Here is a 17,289-nt window from a genome sequence, read left to right as displayed (position 1 = left end):
TAGGCTAGCGGGTGACTAGTTCCTCTATTTGATGCTGATGCAGGATGATGCTTTCCACATATGGTGGATGGATTCATCGACATAGCTGAGCCCAATCAACCTTTTCTTGGATAGAAAAATTTTCCAACAAGAGAACATCTGAAGAAGTTAAAGAGAATACTTCCTTGGCTAAGAGAGGGTGTTGAATTTTGGTAGCTACAGTCGGTATTTGTAAATTATATTTTCCCACAAAATAAAAGAAAATGAAAAACGAAAAATTGGTTTCAAGTCGGCTCCAAATAAAAGAAGAAAAATTTAAAATTTTGAATTTTGAAATTGCCTCCAAAAGTCAAGTCGGCCCCAAAAGTATAGGTCGGCTCTGCCCAAGAGTCACACCTTTTGGGGCATCCTTAAAACACTATAAATTGGCATTCGACCTCTCCATTTAGGCAACCAAATTCGGATCACTTCTTAATCCTCTGTTGACATGTGGGAGTTCTCTGAGGCAACAAACTAAAGTTTTGGGCAAAAGATCGAAATTGCAGGAGGCCGAAATTCAGGAGGACAAATTTATCTATGTTTGACTAGGTTTGACCTTGGTTTGGTTACTGGTCAGTTGACTTTATTTGACTGGAAAGTTCAGAGTGTGTCTCTTGTTGAATTGGACTATTTCTCTAATAAAAGGTTGCTGGGGTTTTCCCTGGATAGGGTTTTCCCAAGATAAATTGTGTCTCTTGTGTTTCGCTGTCTCTTCATGTTTCTACTGTCATTATTGTTTTTACTGTTGAATATTTTCTATGTATAATTGCTTAATGATGAATATGACACAAGATAAATTAATGGATAAATCATTGGAAGTAATTATCAGTGTAGAAAATTTTGAAAAATCAACAGCATATATATTTTTTCAAACACAATGAGAGGTTAGAATTTAAATTTTCATCAACAACATATATATTTTTTCAGACACAATGAGAGGTTAGAATTTGAATTTTCCAATATCATGCATCAGTTTTAATAGTATGGAGTCTGGATATTTCATGGTCAAAGGGGATCATCTTTGTGTTGAATTGAGGTGTAAATTAACCAAAAAACTGCACATAGGTAAAATATGGAACAAAATAGTAATAATGGATTAAATATTCAAAAATGAAATTTTTATAAATGTCATTATGAAACATTGATGTGAAAATTTCTGAATCTAACACATTAGAAACCCCTACTACAATTTCTAGTTTACTATCTCCTACTTGTTCTTTACATTAACAAGTCATTTAATTGCATAAACATCGAAGTAAGCACAAGTGCAACCTTCACAGATATACAGGTCATGCATTGAAGTAAACATACACAATAACGCAAGGGACACCGATATTTTTGGACAATCGTCCCTGGAAAAACCTAATGCGGGAAAACCGGTGCAACATATAGAGGGTTTGTATTATTAAGCAGATTCGTGAATACAACTAGGGTGCCAGAAATGGCTCACCCTTCAGAGAATATCCTTGGCAGTAGTACCTCTCTCCGGAGAGATATTCCGGCAAATCAGTAACCAGATGATCAACCCCACAGTGACTCTGACTGTTCCTTGTGCTGGACAGCGAAATCTGCTCCAAGCACTACTCTGGAACTGCGTCACCCTCTCTGGAACTACGTCACCCTCTCTCGGCTCTGCTTCAGCTGATCTGCTCCCAGTCTGCCCCACAGAATCTCCCAGCGTTGCCTCTGAAGCCCTCTACGACTTCTGCGTTAGCCTTTGCGTCCTCTGTGTCAACCTCTACGGCTTCTGCGTCAGCCTTTGCGTCCTCTGCGTCAACCTATACGGCTTCTGCGTTAGCCTCTAAAGCCCTATGTGTCCTCTGCGCTGGCTCCTACGGCCTCTGCGTCAGCCCTCCTAGGCCTGCGTTGTCTCTCCCGACACTTCGCTGCCTCTCTGCTATGTATTCTTCAGCCTCTTGTTGAACTGCCCCTCACTGCAACTGATCACTTGCTCGATTTCCTCAGCAAACCTCGCCCTAGAAAATCGAACTGACTGATCTCTCTTGGTGTATCTCCAATTGACCCTCAAGCCTCCTCTTATACTTTTCCTGTTGACGATTCAACGACCGAGATTAAGTCCCTAATCAACGGCTAAGATTAGAATTGGCTTGATCCTCGTCACTTAAAACTTTCTCACCCATTTTATATTAATACACATTAGTATTTTTATTTTCCTAAGTTTAGACTTAGGAACCCATTAAAAATATTAATTATTTTAATATCTCTTCATCCGGGTGGAATTTCTCCAAACGATTTCTGGGTCTTAGAGATTTCATGCGCCTTAGCCTCTCCACCAAATTTCTTGGCTAGAGCACATCTGATGCTACCAAAAATCAACAATTGATGCCTTAAGCATTATATTATTTAATTATGTCAATTTTACAGTTGAGCTTTAAAGCATTAAATTCATGCATATCTTTTCTGAAATTTTTAAAAGAAGTTAAATCTAAATGTCAGATATACATCTCTTCAGATGTATTGAAAAGTTAGTATTTTTCAATATATGACGTGTCAATTCTTATAGTATGGACATATTCATGGTTCAAGAATCAAAGCTTCTCATTGTCTATGCTTTGACATTATTTTGCGTCAATGAAGCTGCCAAGTGCTATATTAGCTTAAGATCATATATATTTGTCATTCATTGTTCTCTTACTGTATCTCCTAATTCTGTTTATTCCTTTAGGTCATTGGATGGTGTTGTCACCTTCCATGCATTTTATTTGTGCTAACAAAAAACTAACTTAACTGGTAATCATTTATATGGGCAGAACCTATTGGAGGCGAGATAACGATAATGTCCGAATCTGAACTTATTGAGAAGGGCCCTCAGACAGCTGCAGACAGGCGTTTGGCCGATCAGCTATCAAAGGCCCGGGAATGCATTGAGCATAAGCCAGGAAAACCCATGTCAGGAAGTCAAAGATGCTTCTACACAATGATTCCCCATTCTGTAAAGCATAGAGGGATGACTGCAGCAGAGCTTACTGCTTCAAATCTTGATAAAGTAATATACTGATTGAGAAGATATTGTTCATTTACTGTAACTCTTACTATTGTTCATTTACTGTAACTCTTATTACTTAGTGATACATTGAATGCATAATTATAATTAACTTTTTGAATGAGTCAAAAAGAAATGAGCATTTTAGAAGTTAAAATCTTAAGTTTGGATCAACATGTCAGCTTTCAAATAAATTTTGCATTATGATTTCCCTAACCTTTCAGAGCTAAAACTTCTGAGCAGCATAGGCTGATAAACAAAAGTTACTAACCATTTTAGTTTACTTTAATAATGAATGACTTGCATAAATATTTTAGCATAAGAGAAAGATGTGGTCTGTTTTCTGCAGTTCACATTTGGGAAACCGCAAATGCTGTTGAGCTTAGTATCCAGTTATAGTGTCAGTTGTTATAGAATAATTTATCCCGGTTAAATTCCATAGAGATAGTATGACATCCTGTAACAAGCTGCTACTTCCTGGATCTGGACAACGTTAAGTCCAATTACCAGGTACAAATTCTAGGGTAACTGAGAAGCTCCACCCATTGTCACCTCAGTGGACACTTCCCACTTAAAGAAGTTCCACCCATTGTCACCTCAGTGGACACTTCCCACTTAAAGAAGTTCCACCCATTGTCACCTCAGTGGACTTTTTTAGGAGTTATAGGTGGAAGATTGGGGTTTCCACATCCTCCTGGGTGGAGCACATGTCCTGCAGTTTGAGCCAGCTGTTAACTCTCATTTCAGCAGGGGTACATATAGATATTTTTTCACTTTGCACAACACCATTGTAAGCTCAAAGATGCAGGTTAAAGCATTCAGGCCATGAGGCTTTGTATTGATGTCCTAAGCCTGATATGGTTGGCCATGGCAGGTTTGTGTGGTTCCTGCTCTTAGCTCCTTTTGCCCTGGATAGAATTGGGGGACGTGGAGTGGATTGCATTGGAACTCATGGTTTATGGGAGCATCTCGTTATGTAGGGGTGATCGTAGTTGTAGGGGCCAGTCCAGCCCATGTCATGCACACCTATATCTTACTACATGGTCATGTGTCATAGAGTCTATATGCATCCTTGACAGTTCTCAACAAGGAAGTCTCATAGTTCTAAGCAATTCACATTTCCCATGGTAGTGCTATTTCCCAATACATGAGGTTCCAGGGTCAAAATGTCAACAGGGTCAAGAAAGGGCAAAGGAGGCCTATGCTCAATGGGAACTCATGGGGCAACATGCCCTCTTCTACAACAATTAGCCACAAGGCTCCCCTCTCAGGTTATTTCATCCTCTTCTGTGAGAGGAATTGGGGCACACATGGTAATTTGTACAATTTGAAGAAAAGTAGGTTGGAAGTCCAGGGCAGAGAAAACGGTGTATGTGCACACCAACCTTTGTCTTATTTATAGGCAAAACGTGTTAGAATTTCTAAGTCTAATACGTCAAATTCTTCTTGCATTATCTAGTTTATTTCACCTACTTGTTTATTTCTTAACAAGTTATTTAACCATATAAATACTGAAAATAAACACAAATACAGTCTCAACCATCTACATATTATCAACTGAAATAATAGACAAACACACAAGGGACACTATTACTTTTGGACAATCGCCCCCAGAAAAACCCAACTTGGGAAAACCGACGCAACAGTTTTGAGGTTTATATTTATTAAGCAACTTTCTTGAGTACAACTAGGGTGCCAAACTGACTCACCCAACAGAGATATCTATCTAGCAGTAATACCTCTCTTCTGAAGCAGATATTCGACAACTTTGCTCCACGAAAAACCTTCCAACGCTTCTCTGAGGCTCTTCGTCAGCCCTCCAGGCCTCTGCGTAGCTTTGGAACCCCCTGTGTCAGCCCTCTGATGCTCTGCGCTGGCTCTCTGGCCTTCTGCGTCACCCACGTAGGCCCTGCTAGCCTCTGCGCAGTCACTCTGGCCCTCTGCGTAGCCTCCTCAATGTCTGGGCTGGTCCTTCGGCACTATCTCTACCTCTCTGCTATGCACTCATTGCCCCTTGCTGCAACTCAGATCACTTGTTCGAATTTTCTCAGTAAACCCCGCTCCAAAATATCGAACAGAATCTTGGTGTATCTCCAACTGACCCTCAAGCCTCCTTTTATACTTTTTTTCTGTTGAGTCTTCAACGGACGAGATTAAGTCCCTAATCAACGGCTAAGATTAGATTTGGCTTGATCCATGTCATTTAGAACATTCTCACCCAATTTTATATTAATACCCATTAATATTTTAATTTTCCTAAGTTTAGACTTAGGAACTCCATTAAAAATATTAATTATTTTAATATCTCTCTAACCGGGTGGAATTTCCCCAAACCATTTCTGGGTCTTGGAGATCTCATGTGCTTTAGCCTCTCCACCAATTTTCATGGCTAGAGCACATCTGATGCTACCCCAAATCAACACTCCCTCTTAGCGAGGAATGTGCTCTAGTAATGCTCCATCACTGAACATCACCCTGATAATCCGACACTAGTACCTGTGCTAATGCTTGGCCTGCTGCCCAACATCCTCTGCATTGCTGCCTCATGTACTGCTGCCCATGGCTCTACCACTACCACTGCTACATCTATATTGCAACTCCCTCTGCATCTGTGTTGTTGTTGGTCCTTCCTCCCAACATTGCATTTGCACTGCAACTTTCTCTCAACATGCTGCATCATACTGCCCATAACACTACCACTGCTAACTGCTGCACTGCAACTTAGTTACTGAAAAGTAAGTAACTGATCTACCCAACTATTGGCATCCTTGTCAGCATAGATGCCTTTTGATGCTGAAGCTACCTCTGCCTACTGCAAACACCTTTGTGCCTCTTGCACTGCTGCAACCTCCTCTGTGTCTTTTTGCACTGCTGCAACCACCTCTGTGCCTCTCGCACCGCTGCAACCTCCACTACACTGCTACAGACCTCTGCACTCTAGCACTGCCTTGTCGCTCCATCCGCATCTTGCTTTTATTGACATCCGTCATCCTGCTACTGTTATTTGGGGCTCCTGTAGTCGAATATGATCCAAGAGTTTGGGTACCTCAAGGATCCTACCCCTCATCTTCTGTAGTCCTCCTGACTACAACTTAATGTCTCCCCACCTCTTCTCTAGAGGTGCATGAGCACTCATGGCACAGTCGTCATCCATCTCAACTTCTTTCTCCGCCTTAGCCGGAGATGCCTTGGAGTTAGAAGCCTCTCCCTTATTCTTCTTCCTGGGACATTGGGTTGCATAATGACCCAACTTCCCACAATGGAAGCACTTTAACTTGGAGATGTCCTTCTTCTTCCTCTTCCCTTGCTGTCCCGCAGATGCCAGAGCCGCATCCTCCTCCTCCTCTTTCTTGATTCGACCTCCTTTGCTGCTACTTCCCGCCTTGGTCAACCGTCTGATCTCTTCTTGGCGAAGAGCTACCCACATCTCTTCCCATCCTGGAAGATCAGCGTTGCCAAAAATGCTTTGGACAAATGTCTCCCAATCCTTGGAGACTGCATTTAGAGCGGTCCTCATCATGAACCCCTGATCCAGTGTGGCCCCTATGGAAGTAAGTTGGTCTTGAATCCCTTGCAACCTACTGAGGTGTAGATCTATCTGCTCCCCCTTCTGCATTTGATATGACTGCAACTGATTCTCCAGTAGCATCTTCCTCTGCATGGAAGTACCCTGATACAATGTCGTCAAAGTGTCCCACATCTCCTTTGCCGTATTCTTCTCGGCAATATGTTGAACTACATGATCCTTGACCCCATCAAGGGTTATGCACTTTGCCTTCGCCATTGCATCTTCATACCTTTCATTATCAGCTGGGTCGAGTGGGATAGCCACGGTTCTCAAGGCGAAGCCCTTGATGCGATGTCTATCCAGAACAGACAGGATCCTGGCCTTCCAGATGACAAAGTTGGATGCCCCGTCCAACCTGTCCTGATCCCTCAGTCCGTTCATTGCCATCTTCGCTCTTCTCCTGGACTCCCTCTGAGTCTCGACTTCCCTCTTGGAAGTTCTCTCCTAGACTCCCTCTGAGTCTCGACTTCCCTCCTAGAAGTTCTCTCCTAGACTCCCTCTGAGTCTCGATTTCCCTCCTAGAAATCCTCTTGCCAACTGTCGAACTGCTCCTCTCCGATCCTCTTTGCAACTGCAAAACTCGGATCTGGATTTCTTGGCTAGAAATCCCTCAAGGCAGTGGCTCCCTCTACCTTGGTTCTATCCCGTTAGGTACTGTTCTATTTTGACAGCAACAACACCCCACCAGCGTCCCAATCCACAATCTGGCCACGACTCCCTAGGCCTCAGCAGCTGAAGAAACTCAACCTCTTAGCTTTGTGCAATCCCGGCAAGGCTGAATCGCTCCTCTGGCCAACTGCGTCAAGCCTACCTGACTGAGTAGGATGACGTGGCTCTTCGTGAGCCTCTTCTGCCTTCCTCTGCCTTTGCGCTGGCCCTCTCTCTGGCTTGAAATGATGACACAGGCCCTCTACGTCACTCCTTCTCTTCTGCTTTTTTCTTAGGAACAACTTCTATCTCTCGGGACAACTAATTCCGCTACAAATTTTCTGATTTAGTCGGTGCCTTCAACTCTCCTGTGATCTGCAACGCTTTGATACCATGTTAGAATTTCTAAGTCTAATACGTCAGAAATTCTTCCTGCATTATCTGGTTTATTTCATCTACTTGTTTATTTATTAACAAGTTATTTAATCATATAAATGCTAAAAATAAACACAAATACGGTCTCAACCATCTACAGATCATCAACTGAAATAACAAACACACAAGGAACACTGTTATTTTTGGACAAGTGTCCCCGGAAAAACCTAACTTGGGAAAACCGATGCAATAGTTTTGAGGGTTTTATTATTAAGCAGCTTTCTTGAGTACAACTAGGGTGGCAAACTGGCTCACCCAACAAAGATCTCTATTTGGCAGTAATACCTCTCTTCGGAAGCAGATATTCGGCAAGTCTGCTCCACGAAAAACCTTCCAATGCTTCTCTGAGGCTCTGCGTAAACCCTCCTGGCCTTTGCGTAGCTCTGGAACCCCCTGCGTCGGCCCTCTAATGCTATGCGCTAGCTCTTTGGCCTTCTGCGTCACCCACGCAGGCCCTGCTAGCCTCTACACAGTCACTCTGGCCCTCTGCATGGCTCTTGCTGGCTCTATGTAGTCTCCTCGATCTCTGCGCTGGTCCTTCGGCACTATCTTTGCCTCTTTGCTATACACTCACTGCCCCTCGTTGTAACTCAGATCACTTGTTTGAATTTTCTCAGCAAACCCCGCTCTAGAAAATCGAATTCACTGATCAATCTTGGTGTATCTCCAACTGACCCTCAAGCCTCCTCTTACACTTTTTCTGTTGAGTCTTCAACAACCAAGATTAAGTCCCTAATCAATGACTAAGATTAGATTTGGCTTGATCCATGTCATTTAGAACCTTCTCACCCAGTTTTATATTAATAGGCATTAATATTTTAATTTTCCTAAGTTTAGACTTAAGAACTCAATTAAAAGTATTAATTATTTTAATATCTTTCTAACCGGGTGGAATTTCCCCAAACCATTTCTAGGTCATGGAGATCTCATGTGCTTTAGCCTCTCCACCAATTTTCATGGCTAGAGCACATTCGATGCTACCCCAAATCAACAAAAGGGAGGAGTGGTTGAAGGGAAAGACAAATATAGGGCATGTGTTTCGTAATGATATGGGTTTGGGTAGCATTGTTGAGTTGAGCATTGGCAACTTGGATCTTAATAAGTCAATGTTAGAGCTAGTCACTTTTGATGGTGATGATGATCCTCTTGAGGGGTCATCCTCCACACCAAGAGATGTAGAGATTGGATTGGATATAGAGGAGGAGGATCTAGATGGAGGAGAGAGAAATGGTCGTGATGCTCATTTTGATGACGATGAAATGGAGGACTATTGACGATCACGAGCTATGAGATTCTTCCATCTACAGTTCTAGTATCTAGCCTATTTTGTATTTACCATCGACATTCCTGCCTATAGTAGCAATGGTTCAATATCTATTCAATACATTTTGATTTTGAAGACTTAATGAGAAAATTGCAGTTTATGGTTGTGATTTCTTGTGTGCTGGTCATTTTATCATCATTAATGTAGTATTGGTTGTATCATGTATGATTGAAATTGTATCATCATCATGTAAAATTGTAAATGCTTTAGTTTCTAAATTCTAAAGAAATTTGAATCTTTGCCTATATTTCATTTTTGTACGCGTAATTCACAAATACAAAAATGAAATATAGGCAAAGATTCAAATTTCTTTAGAATTTAGAAACTAAAAATTTACAATTTTACATGATGATAATACAATTTCAGTCGTACATGATACAACTAGTACTACATCAATGATGATAAAAATGATAAATGTGCAACATGTCCTCCATTTCTTGTTTCCATGGTTGCTCCATTCTGTGTCCGACACAATATTTTTGCATCCTTCGTGTTCCCTGTCCACGTGTCATGTAAATTAGCTGGTTCGGGTGGCTTCTATGGTTAGGTGCTTGTCTTAGAAATTCTTGCTGCGGGTCACGATCAAACATTCTTCTTTTTGGGTATGCTTGTGTTACTGTATGTGTTCTTCTTCTCCTTGGGTATGGTGAACAATCATTGTGATATTCCTCAAATCCCCATGTATTTTCCTACTTTCTTTCTCTAAAGTTTCTTCAATAAAATTTCTTTGAAATATAACCATTAAAAAACTTAACGACACGTCTATTGAGAAATAAAGTTGCCTATGACATAGCATTGTGAAGTCAAGGAACTCTGAGTCTTATTCTCATCAAGGATGTCCTCGAAACCCAAACTCTATTCCTCTCATGCTCCATAATGGATATCTTTCTTTATTTACCATTTGGAAAATCTGAGTACAAATAGTTGGGAGGTGTAAAATATAACATTTTATCCAAAATCGAGTCATCTAGTACAATGAGGTAGTTCATCTTACGTTGAATAGATCAGGTCGCTGTGCTACCTACTTGATGTAACTGCCATCACTAGTGACTACTTATAATTCCTGTTAGTTAATTAACTTAATTTGACCCTATTAAACATTAAAATCACTTTATTAAACTTGTACTTCTTGTATTGGATTGTCACTCCATTGCACACATTATTTGTAGGGCATTTTGCATGGACACATACCAATAAGGGCCAATCTCCATGTGGATCATTTTATTTATGGCAGCTGATATTTTTCCTTGATTCCTCTCGTCGAGAGGTGTAGGGTTGATCTAACGATCATCCGATTCCGACAAGTATTTATGGAAATATGAGTTTATTTAAATTTACATAACAAATTGTCAAGGTTGGCCAACAGCTAAATGTGTGGCACACATGCCCGACACATCATATAAGTACAAGTGAGGTTGAGTCATTATTCACTCATCTCATCTCAACTCATCTTCTCTCTCCTCATCTCATTGGGCCAGCGAAGGAGCAACTTCTCTCACACATGCAAGAAGAAGGACACATTTTCTGTTAAGGGCAACATTCACTGATTTTAGGCAGCATTGACTTTCTGGGCAGTGTTGACTTTTTTCTAGGGCTGCGTTGACCAAGCGAAGGGCTGTTTTGTGAAGCGTTGACCAAGGGCTGACTTGCACTGACTTTTCTAGGGCTGCATTGACCAGCGTTGACCATTGTTGACTAGTTAGGGCTGACTGCAGACTGATGATCTTTGACTGCTGTTTTGACTGTTGACCAAGGGCTATTTTGGGCTGCTGAAGTTTGCTGTTGAAGACTGAGTTCTTCAAGGTTGACTAGAGGTCGATCCGAGGCCGTTTGACTAATTTTGACTTTGCTGATTTAGGGTTTTGCTGCTGCTGTTATAAAATTACAGATTTCTGAATTGTACTATTTCTCTTTGCTGAACTATTGAAGATTAAAGAAGAATTGATCAAAGGGTTTCCCTGCATTGGGGTTTGTCCTTGGCTAGCCGCCACACCTTGTGTATCTTGTCTTGGCTTGTTTTCTTGTGATCTATTAATGTTTTATCAGCGTTTTACTTTATGTTTATTTGATTGCTAAACAGTGGCTAATAAGAAGAATTGAAGTAAACTGCTCTAAGCATAGAACATACGATAACTTGACATAGTATCGGAGCTGAGGTGAAGACAAAGCCCAAACAAGAGCAAGAGCAAGAGCAATCACCAAAGGCTGTTGAAGCAATCTCAAAGACTTCATGGGGTCCTCATCACACTTCCTTGCTGAAGACAAGCTCCGTGAGAAGTCTGACTATCACGGATGGAAGATGTCTCTCGATCTGACATTAGAAGAGGAGGAAGTGTTGGATCATGTGAGAGGCAGAATCGTTGAGCCTCAATCAAATGCATTCACTGCTGTTAGGAACAAGTGGATTAGGGGAGAAGTCAAAGCAAAGAAGATCATCCGGGACTCTATCGACAAGCGCTTGGTGGCCTATGTTTCCGAGCTGACCACCTCCAAGGAAATCTACGATAGACTGGTAAGCTTATTTAAAGTTAATGATGCAAATCAAGTTTTGTTCCTTAGAAATAAGCTAAAGGAAATTAAGAAGGGCAAAGATGAGAGTATGCAAGCATACTTCTTAAGGATCACCGAGATCAAGAATGATCTCCTATCAATTGGGGAAGTCGTTCTTGACAGGGAAATGACTATCACAACTCTCGGAGGGCTCCCATTTGAATGGTACATATTCAGAACCACTCTTCTCAACAATAATGTAATCCCAGGATTTGAGGAACTGATGGCGAGATGCATTCAAGAAGAAACAAGGATGGAAGAGCAGGAAATGCTTGCACTTAGAGGCAATCCCGCTGCATTCTCCTCTCATGCTAAAAGGAGAAACAATTCTGGGGCTAAATCTAAAGGAAAGGCCAGACCGAAGGGTGGAAGAAAAGGAAGATGTTACAATTGCAACAAAATGGGCCACTATGCAAGGGAGTGCCCTGATAAAAAGGACTCACATCATGACGATGATCAAAATCACTCCCGAGGCAATCAAAGGAATGGCAGGTTCAATGGCAAAGGAAAGAGGAATGCCATAAATCAAGGAAGTGGTCAACCCTCCAAGAAGGCAAGAAACTCCAGGTATGAATCTAACGTTGTTAACAATAAGCAAGATGAATATTATCTACCAGCGGCCCTCTCTACTATTGCTCCTCCTCACTCGCTGGGAAATTGGCTTATTGATAGTGGTGCCTCAAGGCACTTCACTGGTTACAAAGAAGCTCTCTCTAATCTGATAGAGAAGGAGACCAACCTGGAAATTGTTCTTGGGGACAACTCAAAATATCCCGTGAAAGGCGTAGGGAATGTCACTCTTCAATTGAATCAGGGTAATACAATTAATTTACAAGAAGTTCTATATGTACTTGATCTCAAAAAGAACCTGGTGTCCATTTCGGCAATGGAAGACAAGGGATACAAGGTGGCCTTCATTGATGGCAAGGTACGTGTATGGAAAAATAATTTTAAAGATGCTTTCACTCTTAGGTCTCGAGTTGATTCATTATATCAGGTCGGAGGATGTCCGCTGGGTGTCATGTCTTGTGACACATCCCTTCAGTCCGAACTATGGCATCGGAGGTTTGCTCACCTTCATTATAAAGCTCTACCCGATGTGAGACAAATGGTGACAGGGATGCCCAAGTTCAAAATAGAGCAAGAAGGTGTATGTTCGGGATGTGCTGAAGGAAAGCTCAAAAGGGGACCATTCCCCTCAAGCCATAGCAAGATCTCCAATATATTGCAGTTGGTTCACTCAGACATATGTGGTATGATGCCTGTGAACTCCTTGGGAGGATATTTATATTACCTCACTTTTACAGATGATTATTCTCGCAAGACTTGGATATACTTCTTGAAAAAGAAGGATGAAGTGTTCTCCTGGTTTCGCCACTTCAAAGCCTTGATCGAGAATCAAACCGAAAAGAAGATCAAGATCTTAAGGATAATGGGATTGAGTATGAATCCAATGAGTTCCATGACTTTTGCAAAGAGGTTGGCATTAAGAGGGAGACTACAACACCATATACTCCTGAGCAGAATGGTGTGGCAGAAAGGAAGAATCGTATGATTGTGGAAGCTGTCCATGCTATGCTCCATGATCAAAGGCTTCCGAAGTTTCTATGGGCTGAAGCTGTGAATACTGTTGTATATGTGCAAAACCGATGCCTTAATCAAGCATTGGGTTCCAACACTGCCGAAGAAATGTTCACTGGTAAGAAACCTGACGTATCTCATTTTAGAATTTTTGGAAGTCCTGTATATTTTCATGTGCCAGAAGAGAAAATGAGTAAATTGGGTGCATCTGGAAAGAAAGGAATCTTCGTGGGCTATAGCGAAAATACTAAGGGCTATAGAATCTATGTGGCGGTCAAAGGGAAGTCGAGATTAGCCATTATGTCACCTTTGACGAAGATATGGCTCTTAGCAAAGTTGACAATCTTCCTACCCTAAGGGAATCTAAAGAAGCTGACACCAGGAAACCGGAGGAAAAGGAAGATGAGACGATGTTCGATGTGGAAGAACCTATGGATCCTATTGATCCCCCTCCACAAGAGCCTTCCTCTTCTAGGAAGAGACCTTCATGGCTCAGGGGGACACTTGATGATGCCGAAGGACACATTGCACCCAGAGGGACTTTCCGTGAAAGTAAGAAGCCGACCAAGTATCAGGGATTCTTGACCATCATGAGCACGATCATTCAAAATGAGCCTTCGTCGTTCGCAGCAGCTGTCAAGCATCAAGGATGAAAGGATGCTATGATTGAGGAATACGAGTCCATCATGAAGAACGATGTCTGGGATGTGGTCCCTAGACCCCAGGACAAAGCAGTTGTCACTTCGAAATGGCTTTACAAGATAAAGCATGCAATTGATGGAAGTGCTGAAAAGTATAAGGCTCGTTTTGTCGCTCGTGGCTTCTCCCAGAAGGAAGGTATAGACTATGACGAGATATTTGCACCTGTTGTTCGATATACCACCATCCGCTTGATCATAGCCCTTGCTGCTTCGCGAACCTACATTAGATGGATGTCAAGACTGCATTCTTGCATGGTTCGATCAAAGAGGAAGTCTATGTGGAACAACTCGAAGGATTTGAGATTCATGATCGGGAATCTCATGTGTGCAGGTTGAAGAAAGCTCTCTATGAGCTGAAGAAAGCACCCCAAGCGTGGTATAAGAGGATCGATAGCTACTTGATGAAGCTAGGATTCACTAGGAGTGAAGCCGACCCTAACCTTTACTTTAAGGTTGAAGATGACAAACTTCTCATATTGGTGCTATACGTTGACGACCTCTTTTTGACAGGTGCAGATCCTCTCATTCACAAATGTAAGAGGGAGTTGGCTTCTGAGTTTGAGATGAAGGACCTAGGGCTGATGCACTATTTCCTAGGACTGGAAGTCTGGCAGAAGCCAGGGGAGATTTTACTATCTCAAGGAAAATATGTGGTGAAGATATTGGAGAGATTTAGTGGACTGCAAGCCCGTGACTACCTTGATGGAGCTTGACTTCAAGAAATTAAGCAGTAGTGCTATCGGACCTGTTTTACAAAATGCTACCGAGTATCGTCAACTCATCGTAGCATTGATGTACTTGGTGAACTCCCGTCCGAATATATGTTTTGCAGTCAACACGTTGAGTCAACATATGGTTGAGCCTCACCACACACATTGGATTGGTGACAAGAATCTATTGAGATACCTTCGTGGCACAATCACTCATGGGTTGAGATACACCGCCGGAGATGTGAGATTACATGGATATACTGATGCTGATTGGGCAGGTAGTGCGGGGGACCGAAAGAGCACTTCCAATGCCCGATGTGGAAGAACCCCTGGATCCTATTGATCCTCCTCTGCCTGAGCCCTCACCTTCAAGGAAGAGGCCTTCATGGCTTAGGGGGACACTTGATGATGCTGAAGGACACACAACACCTCGAGGAACCTTCCGTGAAAGTAAGAAACCAAACAGGTATCAAGGATACCTGACCATCCTGAGCACGATCATCCAAAATGAGCCTTCATCATTCACAGATGCCGTCAAGCATCAAGTATGGAAGGATGCTATGACCGAAAAATATGAGTCTATTATGAAGAACGATGTTTGGGATGTAGTCCCCAGACCCTAGGACAAGGCAGTTGTCACTTCAAAATGGCTTTACAAGATAAAGCATACAGTTGATGGAAGTGCGGAAAGTATAAGGCTCGTTTTGTCGCTTGTGGCTTCTCCCAGAAGGAAGTTATAGACTATGATGAGATATTTGCACCTGTTGCTCGATATACCACCATCCGCTCCATCATAGCCCTTGCTGCTTCGCAAGGATGGAACCTACATCATATGGATGTCAAGACTGCATTCTTACATGGTTTGATCAAAGAAGAGGTCTATGTGGAGCAACCTGAAGGATTTGAGATTCATGATCGAGAATCTCATGTGTGTAGGTTGAAGAAGGCCCTCTATGGGCTAAAGCAAGCACCCCGAGCATGGTATGAGAGGATCGATAGCTACTTGATGAAGCTGGGATTCACTAGGAGTGAAGCCGACCCCAACCTTTACTTTAAGGTTATAGATGACAAGCCTCTCATACTAGTGCTATATGTTGACGACCTCTTTCTAACAGGTGCAGACCCTCTCATTCACAAATGTAAGAGGGAGCTGGCTTTTGAGTTCGAGATGAAAGACCTAGGACTTATGCACTATTTCCTAGAACTGGAAGTTTGGCAGAAACCAGGGCAGATTTTCCTATCTCAAGGAAAATATGTGGTGAAGATATTGGAGAGATTCGACATGGTGGACTGCAAGCCCGTAACCATCCGGATGGAGCTTGACTTCGAGAAGTTAAGCGGTAGTGTTGCTGGACCTGTTTTACGAAATACCACCGAGTATCGTCAACTCATTGGAGCATTGATATTCCTAGTGAACTCCCATCCAGATATATGCTTTGCAGTCAACACATGGTTGAACCTCACCACATACATTGGATTGGTGCCAAGAATCTGCTGAGATATTTTTGTGGCACAATTACTTATGGGTTAAGATACACTGCGGGAAATGTGAGACTACTTGGATATACTGATGCAGATTGGGCAGGCAATGTGGTGGACCGTAAGAGCACTTCTGGGTGCTATTTCTCCTTGTGATCTGCTTCGATATCCTGGATGTGCAGGAAGCAGAAGTCTATGGCTTTGAGCACTGCCGAGGCAGAGTACATTGCTGCTAGCATGGCCTCTTGTGAGAAAGACCAGTTTCGAAAGCTCTTCAGTGAGCTGTTTGGATTTACATTGGATACTACCGTGATCCTATGTGACAACCAGAGCGGGATTCGTTTATCAGAGAACCCCGTATTCCATGATCTCTCCAAGCATATCGATATCAAGTACCACTATATTCGTGACATGGTGCAGCGGGGAGTTATAAGGCTTCAACATATTAGTATAGATGACAGGTCGCCGATATTTTGACAAAGCCCCTAGGAAAGGTCAAATGTCTGACTTCCTGAGAACGACTTGGAGTCGTTCAGAGACCCTCTTTTGAGGGTCAAGTATGATGTACTGAGCTCTGGGAGCTCCAAGGGGCACGGGGTACTTCTTGGAGCAACATATGACCACAGGGTAACTCACCATCCCCTGTTGGTGCACTTTGTACAAGGTAAAAGGTTCAACCTTCCCCTGACACCCCGTGGCGACTATGGAATAGGATGTTTAGTTCTCCTGTGGGCCAGGATGATTCGTTCTCCATGGCAATTGTGGAACATGATGATTCGTTCTCCTGTAGGCCAGGATGATTAGTTCTCCGTGGCATCCACTGGACATGATGATTCGTTCTCCTGTGGACAGGATGATTAGTTCTCTTTTCGAGGCATCCTACCCATGCTGTCTGGGACTCATAGGAAGTACCTCTCATCTGATCAATGAGCAGGGAAATGAGGACAGGGACCATAGTAGTTCTATCGATGGACGCATCGTTGTATCTACCGTACTCCCTATGCTAGGATGACCTCCATTGATTTGGGATCAATGATACTGGTCTGGGACCAGTGAGAGTGGTACACCCTCTGAAACTGACTTCGGGTCAGTAGAGGACTGGTCTGGGACCAGTGAAAGTGGTACACACTCCAGACTGACTTCAGGTCAGTGGAGGATGGTATGAGACATCCTCGATCACTTCTTCTTCTTCATAGTTCGAGTAGAGCAGAACAGAACAAAGCAGAGCAGAGTAGAGCAGGGGTCAAGTTGTACAAGGAAGTGCATTTGAT

The 17,289-nt window shown here is 42.5% G+C and overlaps 1 protein-coding gene across 6 annotated transcripts in view; it reads left to right on the top strand.

Moving 5' to 3' along the window:
- LOC149179151 (AAR2 protein family) overlaps positions 1–17,289 on the top strand; it is a 477,491-nt gene that overhangs the window by 188,573 nt on the left and 271,629 nt on the right. For all 6 annotated transcript variants that reach the window (XM_089420537.1, XM_089420538.1, XM_089420541.1 and 3 more), the window contains one exon: positions 2,790–3,025. In XM_089420537.1, the coding sequence (XP_089276663.1) occupies positions 2,790–3,025 (236 nt within the window). The remainder of the gene's footprint in view (positions 1–2,789; positions 3,026–17,289) is intronic.

This window comes from Pinus tabuliformis, chromosome 4_1 (genome assembly GCF_031772625.1).
Source record: "Pinus tabuliformis cultivar Carrire ecotype Pingquan chromosome 4_1, CPIR1, whole genome shotgun sequence".
In the NCBI taxonomy this organism is placed as follows: domain Eukaryota; kingdom Viridiplantae; phylum Streptophyta; class Pinopsida; order Pinales; family Pinaceae; genus Pinus; species Pinus tabuliformis.
This window is presented reverse-complemented; position numbering and strand designations above follow the sequence as displayed.